General features: G+C 37.7%; 1 protein-coding gene across 5 annotated transcripts in view; it reads right to left on the reverse strand.

The window, feature by feature from the left end:
• LOC309485186 (uncharacterized protein) overlaps positions 1 to 10,279 on the reverse strand; it is a 92,439-nt gene extending 82,160 nt beyond the window's left edge. For all 5 annotated transcript variants that reach the window (XM_082151896.1, XM_082151899.1, XM_082151897.1 and 2 more), the window contains exons 1-4: positions 10,154 to 10,279; positions 9,597 to 9,698; positions 9,301 to 9,498; positions 8,909 to 8,944 (exon numbers count right to left, since the gene is read on the reverse strand). In XM_082151896.1, the coding sequence (XP_082008022.1) occupies positions 8,909 to 8,944; positions 9,301 to 9,498; positions 9,597 to 9,654 (292 nt within the window). In that variant the 5' untranslated portion in view covers positions 9,655 to 9,698; positions 10,154 to 10,279. The remainder of the gene's footprint in view (positions 1 to 8,908; positions 8,945 to 9,300; positions 9,499 to 9,596; positions 9,699 to 10,153) is intronic.
• Positions 10,280 to 12,157: the final 1,878 nt, after the last annotated feature.

The following is a 12,157-nucleotide window of genomic DNA, read 5'->3' on the forward strand; positions in this document are numbered from 1 at the left end:
GGACAGGCGAGTAATGATTACAACTGAAATGTTTGCGCAACAGGCTATAGACAGAATTTGGACAGACAGTGGTGGCAGAATCACAGTTCCTGATCCAGAATTTGACTACATCCTTTGCTTTACCACGCAGGTGCACAAGAATTTCTTCCACATGTTCGTCAGAATTCATGTTGCTCTTTTTAACAAATGTCCTCAACAGATCTTCCCATTCCTCAATTTCAATTGTGTCAGAACTATCCCCTCTGAATGAAGGTGGCTCCTTGACTTTTCTTTGCTGAATTACTTGACTTTGCGACAGATTTACCATGCCTGATGGGCTATTAATAGCCTTAGAATCGCCAGGTAGTTGTCTATTTGTCATGTCAATGTCCAAGCTAAAAGGACTAAGATGGGACATAATGTTGTCTGCTAACTGTTGGACAATTTGATGGACAATTTAACTCATTTGCCCTAACATATCAGGCACACCATGGTCAGCATTAGGTGTTGACGTGCTGAAATCTCTAGACTTTTGATTGACATTTGACTGCATGTCTGCTGCATCACAATCTCTCACAATACACACCCTACTTGTAATGTCAGGTCTGCTATCACTATTCCCAGTATTGGGGCTGTCCATTGAAAAGGGAAGTGGTACACCTAAAACCCCTCTGCCTCTGCCTCTGCCTACTAGACTAGGAGTGAATTGGTCAGGCAAATGTCTCTTGCTATCACTCATTATGAACGATAAAATGTGCTGCAAGTTCGCACACCCATATAAACAAACTCAATGTCAATGATCAGAGCGAAATGTCCCATAAACTGAAAAAGGATAAAGTGAAAGTGTCTCTTGAACACGAACGGCTGTGACCCAAGGACGAGCTGTTAAACTGATGACGGATGCTTCCAATCCTTATGCAGCAGCACGGTGATTTCCATCAACTTGCTTGAAGACGCGACCCATAACAACACAGCGGCATCACAACTTCACGGCACCAATGTGACGGTGTTGCCTGGGCAGTCTGCACAATGGAGATACAAACGTGGAAATAGGGGTTTCACTTCACAGAGAATAAATCAGTTCCACAGCATATCTCGTTATCTCTACTGTGGGCGGTCCCTATTCCGTACACTAAATGCCATCACGCATCAGACAGATGGCGCTGTCCCCATTTATGCAGTAATTTAACATTTTACACTCCGTTACATAAGCTCCTCCCAATAGATCCCATGCAATTGTTAAATTGGCTACAACAACACACTTGTTGTTGCAATGTGTCCTTGCTTGCTCCAGCTTGGGGTGATGCTTCCCCCATAAGATTGGATCTATAGTGCTCAACATATGCCGCTAACATCATGATGTATTAACCATTCTATCAGCCTCAGGGTAGTGTGTAAAAAAAAAAAAAAAAAAAAATATATATATATATATATATATATATATATATATATAATTCTTGGTTTCTATAGAAATAAACTACAACCAAGTATAGCAAGGTTATGACGTCATTGACAGGAGACAGTGTATGCAGTTTATACAAACCTACATATTTGTGCCTGAATATATCGAAGTATCAGCTTCACGCTTGTTACATTAAACCATCCAGCTGTATTAATGACGTGTTACTTCTGCGTGAACCGGAAGTTTCCACCAACATTACTTCAGTATGTGACGTATTTCCAATGAAATATCGAAATTTTTACTTCTTCATTTCAGACGGCATGTCATTCATGGCAATATGCATGTTTACTGTTTAAGCATTTCGGGTATTGACAACATGCTTGTTGCTATGGCTCATGCAGGTATTGGCAACATACTTGTTTAGGTCATCCAGGTAAGGGCAACATACTTGTTGCTTAAGGCTTTCCAGTATTGTTGGTAACATGCTGTTGCTCACGCTTTTCAGGTATTGGCAACATTCAATATGCAGGTATGGGTAGCTAAAAAATAAAAAAATAAAAAAAACACCTCTCTGCATGGATGCGCAGGGAGTTCTTGCCCAGAACGGAACCATACCGCCAATCCAAACTGTAAGCTAATAGTCAATCATATTTGACGATAGTGTCCTGACAGAAATCAAGTGTAGCGTCAGTTCTGGCAGGTTACGTTAGTCAAGCTCGCATCAGCTGACTCTCAGCTGATCCATGTCTACCTATAGGAATACGACGCCGATCACTGTATACATATATAAGCTCCTTCAGTATTATCAGCAGCTATCGCGTTTCACAGGAGCTAATTACCCTCCTCCCTCCCTAGCTCCTCTCGTCAGTCAGGATTTGGCATTCTGATTCCCCTTCAATCAGAATAAATTCTCGAATGATGCTGTACTTTAAAATCTTGAATTAATGATATCTGCATACATTCATATTGCTGCTCTCCCTGCTCTTATCCATGCTAGGCTGCGTGGATGCACTGGGAGTTCTTGCCCAAAACGGAACCATACCGTCAATCCAAACTATAATCTAATTGTCAATCGTATTTGACGATACGATTAGTTTAAAAGATTTTAAAGATAGGATCCTGTCCTGACAGGTCCTATCGTTTTACTGAATAATTAATTAGTAAATATAATTTCTTGATTTTTCTTTGTAAAGAAACCTCATTGCTTAACTGGCTACTCTGCTGTCTCAGATGACGACATCTTTTCCTGTCAGCCCACGTAACTTCTGTTGGTTGCAATTCTCAACCTCACCACTAGATGGCGCTAAAATGTACACACTGCACCTTTAAGTCTGCCCCTGGTTCTGAATACAGAAAACAAGTTTATTTTACCTCCACCGGAAGTCCTGTTACAGCAATGTCACCATAATTCATCAGAATAAATGAAAAATGAGTGCCTGAAATTAAAACCACTTGAAACGATGTTTCCTGAAAAAAAAAAAAAGAATCAATTTAATTGCTTATGGGCATTAATGACTGAATAGATTTTTTTTGCTTGTTTATTTTAATTGTTATTTTCTCTTTCAATGTCTTTGTGTACTACTTTGTGCAATAAATTATTGTGAAATTAAATTGAATAATGAATTGAAAGAGAGAACAGTCATATTTCAGAAGTATATTAAACGTACTGTGTTAGTGTTGGGATAGTAAGTGACTTTATCCCACGTTGCAACAAAGACCCAAGAAGCGCTGAAGGTCAGATTTGGAAAATGATTGTTTATATCCTGAGTGGCGCGTGTGAGAACACTTCCACTAGTGTACTGATGATATGAAACCACACCTCTCACACGGTTGTCAAGGTCGGTCCAGAGACCAGCAATTATATCTTGGTTTCCATTAGCAGGAAAGGGGTAGGGAACATATTGTGATGAAGCCTGGTTGAATGTGAGGTGTCCATTATTATTAACCTGAAACATGAGAAATATCATCAAAATCACAGCCACAGGATCACAGATGAGTTTATAAAACATCCACCACTCACTTTGAATCAAGATGAAATCAAATTCTTACATAAATCTGCTGGTATGTGCGGCCAAAGAACAGAAATGGACTCAACAGTGGAATAACTGAGGAGTTTCCATCATCAACAGCAGCGTTTCTTGTGTCTCCTGCTGCTGAGCCGAATGGGTAGAATATTCCTGGTGCTGCCAAGAGAATGCACAAAAAAAACAAAAAACATTTCTGTTCACTGATGTTAACATTTCACACTGATTTATGGGGCTCATGTTTGAATCTGGACTGGTTATGATTAGTAGCTTGACAATAATGCCTTCTGGTGATGGACTCATGTAGATGGGAAAGTAAAATATTGAACCACTAAATTAATCTCTATGGTCTTGAAGAAATAAAGTGCACTAGGTAACAAGTCAAGTCAAGTCAAGTATATTTGTATAGCGCTTTTCACAATACAGATCAAAGCAGCTTCACAGTATTAAATTAAAATAATACAACAAGGTTTGTTTCAAGTGGAATTTATTGATTGATAAAATAAAATTAAATATCCCCAAAATATCCCCAACTGAGCAAGCCAAAGGCAACAGTGGCAAGGAACCGAAAAACTCCATCAAGTGACCTAATGGTGTCCTAAAACTCCATCAGGTGACCTAATGGAGAAAAAAAACCTTGGGAGAACCCAGGCTCAGTCGGGGGCCAGTTCTCCTCTGGCATTTATGAGCTAGAGGCCGGATTGTATTTTGAACTGTAAGATTAAAAATATTATATGAATGCCTGGCTGAAGAGATGCGACTTTAATCTAGTTTTAAACTGGGAGAGCGAGTCTGAGCAACGAACAGTATCAGGAAGACTATTCCAGAGTTTTGGAGCCAAATGTGAAAATGCTCTCCCTCCTTTAGTGGTTCTGGATATCCTAGGTATGACCAAAAGCCTTGAATTTAGTGATCTTAAAGAGCGCGATGGATTATAGGGTGATAGAAGATCCGTTAAATAGACTGGAGCTAAGCCGTTTAGGGCTTTATAAGTCAGTAGCAATACCTTGTAATTAATACGGAACTTTATAGGTAACCAATGCAATGTTGATAAAATCGGTGTTATATGATCATATTTTCTTGATCTCGTAAGAACTCTAGCGGCGGCATTTTGGACTAACTGTAGCTTGTTTATTGAGGATGCAGGACAACCAGCTAATAAAGCATTACAGTAATCTAGTCTCGAGGTCATGAATGCATGAACTAACTTTTCTGCATCAGAAACTGATAGCATATTACGTAGCTTAGCAATGTTTCTAAGGTGGAAAAAGGCCGTTTTTGTAACATATGAAATATGATTTTCAAAAGACAGGTTGCAATCAAGTATAACACCCAGGTCTTTTACTGTAGAGGATAAAGTAACAGGACTGAAACATCCTATGATGTTAAAGTTGTATTGTGCGAGGTTTTGTGGGCGTTTTTTTGAACCGATAAGTATTACCTCTGTCTTGTCTGGATTTAATAAAAGAAAATGACGCGTCATCCAATCTTTTGTTACAGATCACTGTTACAATCAGTAACAGTGTCTGTAATAAATATAAATATAATACAAAATATATATATTTTTAAATACAACACCCTCCACTAATATTGGCACCTTGGTAAATATAAGCAAACTGACTGAGGAGTGTGTTAGAGAATGTGAAGCAGCCCTTGGTCGATTTGCTTCTATTTTTTCAATGATGGAAGCTCCATAATATTATATTATGGAGCTTCCATCATTGAAAAAATAGAAGCAAATCGACCAAGGGCTGCTTCACATTCTCTAATATATATATATATATATATATATATATATATATATATATATATATATATATATATATACTGTATATATATATATATATATATATATATATATATATATATATACATGCATATATATGTGTGTGTGTGTGTGTGTGTGTGTGTGTCTGTGTAGGAAACTTGTGTTGTATTTGACAAAACACATGGATTAATCAATTAATATATATATAAATAGATATCAAGTGCAGTAAATGCGAAAGTTTTTTTTAAATATTCACTGATTTTATGGAATTGCATATCAGCTTTCTTCAGCAAAACAATATGGTCAGTGGTCATGCAGCTTTGCATGAATCACAAATTTGTTATTTGATTTGTTTTACTTCCAGTCAACTAAACTAATTTATGTTAGACCAATGACAAGATAGAAAAGTACATTTGAGTCAGATCCAGAATAAACATTTCTTTAGAGTAAATACAAGGCATATGCACTTTTTGGACAGGTAATTTTGAATTATATATATTATATGTATAATATATGTTTGTGTTTGTGTAGATATGTGTAGTTGTACATTATGGTATGAACAGGGACTAGTTTATTTTGCATCTGCAAATTTCAGACTGATTTATCTGCAGTTTTTGCCCACAGACAGAAACACACCCCTACTGAATGATAGATTTTCATGTTACATTGCGTCAAAACTTCTGTAGTCAGTAGAAGGCACTGAATACTACATTACCTGCCAAAGTTGTGTTTGAAGTGAGAGTAGCATTATTGATGCTAATGTTCCTAACATCTGTAAAACATTTAATGTATAATGATTAATAAACAGATCCAAAAATCAATTACATACAAAAGTCACATTAATGTATTTAGACAGTCGGACTAACAAACTCACAGATGTAATGCATTACTCAAACACAAATATATTTACCTGCACAGTATGTCAAATAGCAGGTAGTTGGGCGCACCAACTCATAGACATAATAATTGCCTGGGCAGGCTTTCACTTTAATGGGATTGGATTGGAAATGGCAGCAGTTATTGTCCCAGTGACCGCAGACAGCTCGAGTGACCACTCCATCCTCAACTGTTGGATGTCCTCCTTTCAGCCACAGTGGAGCATGAGTGCCACAGCTTCGCTTATCAACACATGAGTCTGGCATCTGAACGCTCTGACCCTGAATGAAGAGACGGTACCAGCCATTCCAGCTGACCTCAGTGTCACACATTACTTTAGAGGTAACTTCATTGTAATATGATAATTGTAATTGATTGCTGGTGGATCTCCATAAATCGTTTAGCATAGTGTACTTATAGCAGGGGTCTGTGAAAACATAAAAAAAAAAAAAATCAATTAGACAATTAAATAATTGAAATTACTATTCATATTACAGTTACACACATGTGGCATGGGATCTACCAAGGAGTGGAGTTAAAAAAAAGTTTTTTGACTTCTTGACCCCCTGACTTCTTTACATGAGTTTTAAGTTATACACAGCTAATTGTAGAGCATCTCTTCATTTAGAAAAGACAAAACTGTTGAGTACCCAACAAGCCTAATTCCCTTAATGTGTCTTTAATGTTTCTCATTTAATTCTAGGAAACTTTCTGCAAACATGCTGCAACATTATATAGGTTAATGTAATGCACAGAAAAAAGGAGTATTTTCGACGTGTCGACAACACAAACTGAACTTTTCCATTCACGCCATGTCGTAATTACAGTACAGGATGACAAAAAGTGACGTTCTCATTCTCAGACTCAGAATCATGTATTTCAATGTCCAGAGCCAATCTCAAGGATCAGTATTGGGGATGAATAAGCCCGATTCTTTATTCAGAAAGTATTTCAGAAAGTCTACTAAATTAAAATCAGACATAACTTAAGGGTTGCCATAAAACAAGCATACAAACCACAAACTCAAGCACCTATTTGCTAAACATTACTAGAACCTTTTATGGGAACACAATCTATGGTTCAGTTCAGATGAGACCAAAATAGTGCTTTTTGAAAACAACCACAGCCAGAGCTGGCTTTGACGTAGAACACCAGAAAAGCTCTCTGTGCGTTCCTAAAAAAGGTAAAAAAAACAAAAACATTAACATGCAACAAGTATGCGCTTAAGTCGCTGTCTGTTCAAGAAGTACTGAAATCCCAGCAAACACAGAAGTTGGCACAACATACCCAACCTTCTAACAACGTTTTAACAACATGGCCAAAAGGTTGCTATGACTACGTTGTGTGGTGAAGGTTGTTACAGCGTTGTCACAATGTTGACATTGAACCACCGTTCAGAGCCATTGCTTAAGGTTGTGCCTAGGGTGTCTGGACAACCACTGGACAACATGTACTCATCACTGCCCTGAAGCGCGAATCAGCATTTTAAATTTCAACCGACCGTTGGGCCGTCTCATTCGTCATCGAGCAAGGATACGTGAGATTTGCGTTTAATTTACCTCAGATAATTAGGATAAGTAATTATTCAAACACAACCTACAACTTCCTTGTCGAATGTGACATTTATTTGTTCTATCTAACTGAAGAGACATCATAACATTAGCTGATAATTCATGGAGTTTGCGATCTTGTGTAAATTACAGTACCAGTGTATGCTAACGTTAGCTATATTTATTTTAGTATACAGATATCCTTTAATCCTTACCGTTAGGAAAAGGGTTGAACATCTTCTGGTCAGGTATGACAAATATTTTAACTTTATGGCAAAAGTTATAAGCCATAATGAAGCCAAAATGACCTTTATGATGAGTAATTGACATGATGAGTCACGCAGGTACTGGTTTACTCCGAAGTGGTTGGCGTCCCACTCAGTCTAAAGTCTAGTCCGAACTTAAAAACACTTATGGCTCGTTTCCACTGAATGTTTCGGTACAGTACAGTGTCAGAAGTTGTGAATGGTACCTGTAAGAGCCATTATGCTCTATTTAAATGTCTGTTGTAGTTCCACTGGAGAACACTGGGTGGAGTATGGGTTTAGGGTAATAGGGACCACCTCTTCCAGGAGGTCTCGGTACGCTTGTTTGGTCCGCTTTTTTTTTGTTTTTGTTATCAAAGTAGGCTTATGTTTTATGTAACTGATTTAAAAAAGCTATGAACCATCTTAAAGAAAATAAATTGATGTCTAACTTGTAAGACTAGTCTTAGAGGTTTATGCAACCGGCACCTGTTTGCCAAACATTACTGGAACCTGTTATGGGACTATGTTTCATATGAAATAAAAAATACAGTACAATGTATGCTACAGCATGATCCCCTTCCCATTTGACACGCATTCTCATTGGCCACACCTGTTGTGCCTTATGGAAAAAAACACTAGAGCTGGCTTCGACGTACACAGAAAGGCAGCATGCAGAAAAGCACCTTATCAGCACTGTGAAGTCCAATTCAGAGATTGATAAAGGTTTGAGTGTTTTATCACAAGTCACAATCTCATAATTTCGGTAATTCTGACGCGAGTGTATATGATTAATTCAAAGGACTGTAATTACCAGTCCATGGCTTTGCAGTTGTTGGTGTTGTTTTTTGTGTTTTCTGTAATGCATATTAAATAAAAAAGAGCATTAAAGTCACCATGAAATCATAAAATTATGTGGCTATATGTCCCCGGCCATAGTGGGCTAGCTTGCATGGCAAAACCACAAAGCCAAACCGCCCTGGCCTCCTGAACTGTCGGATCTATGTGCTATCTTACATTGCATAGGCGTGTGATGAGTCATCTATCAATCACAGCATTATTACCTGGTAAAACTGTGGTGGTTTCTGTGGTGGTGGTTTCTGAAAGAAACAAATAAAATACCTCATTAACTCACTTGATGAGCACAGATTTCTTTCACTGTATTCCAGTTTAATCATGCATTGATCCATGATTTTTCTACTTGCCACTGATAGTCAGAGAATATGATAATACATATTTTTGGTCCTTTTTATAAAAAAGAAAGACAATACATTTTCTTTCCCGATAAACTGATTTCTCAGGTTCATTTTGGGTTTGTTCAATTGACACAATTTAGCGACAGTATATTAGTAATGGCCAGTGTTGTTGTCTGTGCTGGTATTGTTGTAATGCTAAAAAAAAAAAAAAAAAAAAAAAACCTTAAAAAACACTTCTGTAAACTACATAAAAATATTACGTATTTCAGTTGGTTGTACAGTAGTTGTCTCAGTTGTTGGTGTGTCAGTTGTTGTCTCAGTTGTTGGTGTGTCAGTTGTTGTCTCAGTTGTTGGTGTGTCAGTTGTTGTCTCAGTTGTTGTCTCAGTTGTTGGTGTGTCAGTTGATGTTTCAATTGTTGATGTGTCAGTTGATGTTTCAGTTGTTGTTTGTGCCCTGGCTGTAAAAGAGAAAGAGATTATTAAATTTGGATTGCATATTTATATAGTCTTTGCCACATACTGTAAGACTGATAATCTAACAGAAACTAAACCTTACTCAGTGTCAGGACTGATATGAACACCAGCAGAAGCTGTGAAACCAGAAATAATCTCATGATGATGAAGTTAGAGATAAAACCAGCATGTAGGAGTCCTTCTTCTGTAATCAGGGGGAGATTTATTATCCTCACTATACCAATCCTAATCTTGAATATAAATAATAATAACTTATTATAAATTAAATATTTTCAACTTTAAAAAATGTCTGTTGGAGCAACTTTTGAAGCAGTTGAAAAAAAAAAAAAATTCTAAAAGGTCCCACTTTATATTTATCTTTAACAACAAATAACTTATATAATTACTACATATTAATATTACGTATTACGCATTGATAAAGTTGAATATTCATTGAACACATATTGCTGTTTTATAAAATCATAAACACATTAAGCTACTTACTTATCTAATTGCTTTATATTTATTAATTACATTTATAGCAAACTCCTTATAATTTCCTAATTTTATATTGCAGTTCATTTCATTACACAAATAAGGACAAATTGTGAGAGAATATAGCTTATGGAGAGTAACATTAAATGGAAAGATTTGACTTACCGTTCTTCTAAGATGCTCTTGCACCTGTGGTGGGTTAGGAGGAAGTTGACTGATTTTAAATTGTGTCCTGGCACTGTTTACAGGGAACACCTGCCCTGGAATGGACGAAATGTTTTGTTGGAACACAGCCAGCGATACAACTGAAAACTAAAAACTCCTCTGGCACATGATTCAGTACCAGGAACATACTGTGTTTTTTTTATTGTTTACACATCAAGTGTCTATCACACAACCTGCGAATGTCTGTGCACACATCTCTTGACAGAGCTCAGAAAGAATAGCAATGGCAATGTAGTACTGTCATCAATTTATTTTTCCAATGTTAGTTCAGTAATATTAAAGGTCCGATGACATCGATTATTTTATTATTTTATAATGTTTCCTGGGGTGCCCTTATAATGTTAGTATGTTTTTAAGATCAAAATTTTTAATAACTTAGAAATAAGACATTTTTCCTAGCCTGATTTTAGCCTCTGATTTGAACGTTCTGTTTGAAGGGGCGTGTCTGCTGTGAGACTTCAATGTAAACGCCCACTGCTGTGATTGGCTGTGAGACTTCAGTGTAAACGCCCACTGCTGTGATTGGCTGACATGCTTGCATATGAAATAGCTAGCATTACATGTGGAACTCATTACAACTATTATATGTTTTTACTATTACAGATATCGATAGGGTTGCCAACTTCAGAAAAGAAAAATGCGGGACAATCGTGGTTCTTTACAGGAAAATAAGGGACACTTAAAATCAACCTAGTAGGTTATATGTCATTTCAACGTACACTATGGAATTTTTTCTCCACTAGGGGTCGCTAACATATTTACAATAACAAAGGCGTAGTTTGATGACGCAACATTTGCTAAGAATTATGGATCTTGTCGTCAACGTCAAGCCGACCGATCTAATAATGTTTATGGATGACTGAATACATCAATGCTTTTATCATGACTGTGATATGAAGCAGTTCGGGATTGCTAAGAGACAGCTATCAGCTCCACACGCGACGCGAGTCCCGCAGATATAAAAGGAATATGGACATTTCATTCTACCGAACTACACGAGTGCAGAATTACAACTCACAGGTCAGTTTATTAGACAAATTAAACTTGTGAGGTAACGCAGCGCTGTTTCACTTGGTCTAACATTACACTATCACACTAAACTGCATTTCAATGTGTTGAAATGTATGTGTTAGTTTGTCTGTATGAGACTAGCAGTAACGTTAAGCTAGATCAACATTAGAATAACAAACAGATCATATTCTAACATTTCATCATGTTGAGCTATATAACATTGATTAGTTTTATGTAAATGTGCTCACCTGTTTAATAAAGTACATGTAGGAGCGGTTGAAGTCTCGGACGTGGAGCTCTCGTTTATATAGCGTTACTGTCTATGGGAGCTCTCGGCATCTCGAAAACACTGCGCTGATAGTGATTCTCAGTTTAGTTCTCCTTTTTTATCCAAAGTCTGCTTGCCATGGTCCATAATGTTTGAACGAAATAACGTACTCGGTTACTAACGTAACCTCGGTTCTCTCTAGAGAGGAAACGAGTACTGCGTAAATCTTACGCTCGGGGAAATCTCTTTTCCGCGAGATACTGAAGCCAAAAAATTATCCTTAATTTTGAAATAATGTAAAACGCGTTGCGGCAGCATGCAGACATAGGCGAGACAGCTCGCACGCCTATTGGCTCCCCTGCGGCAACTGCAGCAGCCTATCGATAAGGCCCTGACGTCATCACCAATGGGGGCGCTTCGCGCCCCATACGTCACGTCCCGCCGAAACGGGCGTGGCCTGGGGCTATAAATATAGCATCGAAAGGCTAGCTTACCGGTTTTTCATCGCCGGAGCGAACCGGAGCGTGCGCAGGCACGGCAAGATACGCAGTACTCGTTTCCTCTCTAGAGAGAACCGAGGTTACGTTAGTAACCGAGTACGTTCTCTTACGAGAGGTACTCTCGTACTGCGTAAATCTTACGCTAGGGGAAACAGTGTAAAACGC

This window comes from Leuciscus leuciscus (genome assembly GCF_965113295.1).
Source record: "Leuciscus leuciscus genome assembly, chromosome: 21".
In the NCBI taxonomy this organism is placed as follows: Eukaryota; Metazoa; Chordata; class Actinopteri; order Cypriniformes; family Leuciscidae; genus Leuciscus; species Leuciscus leuciscus.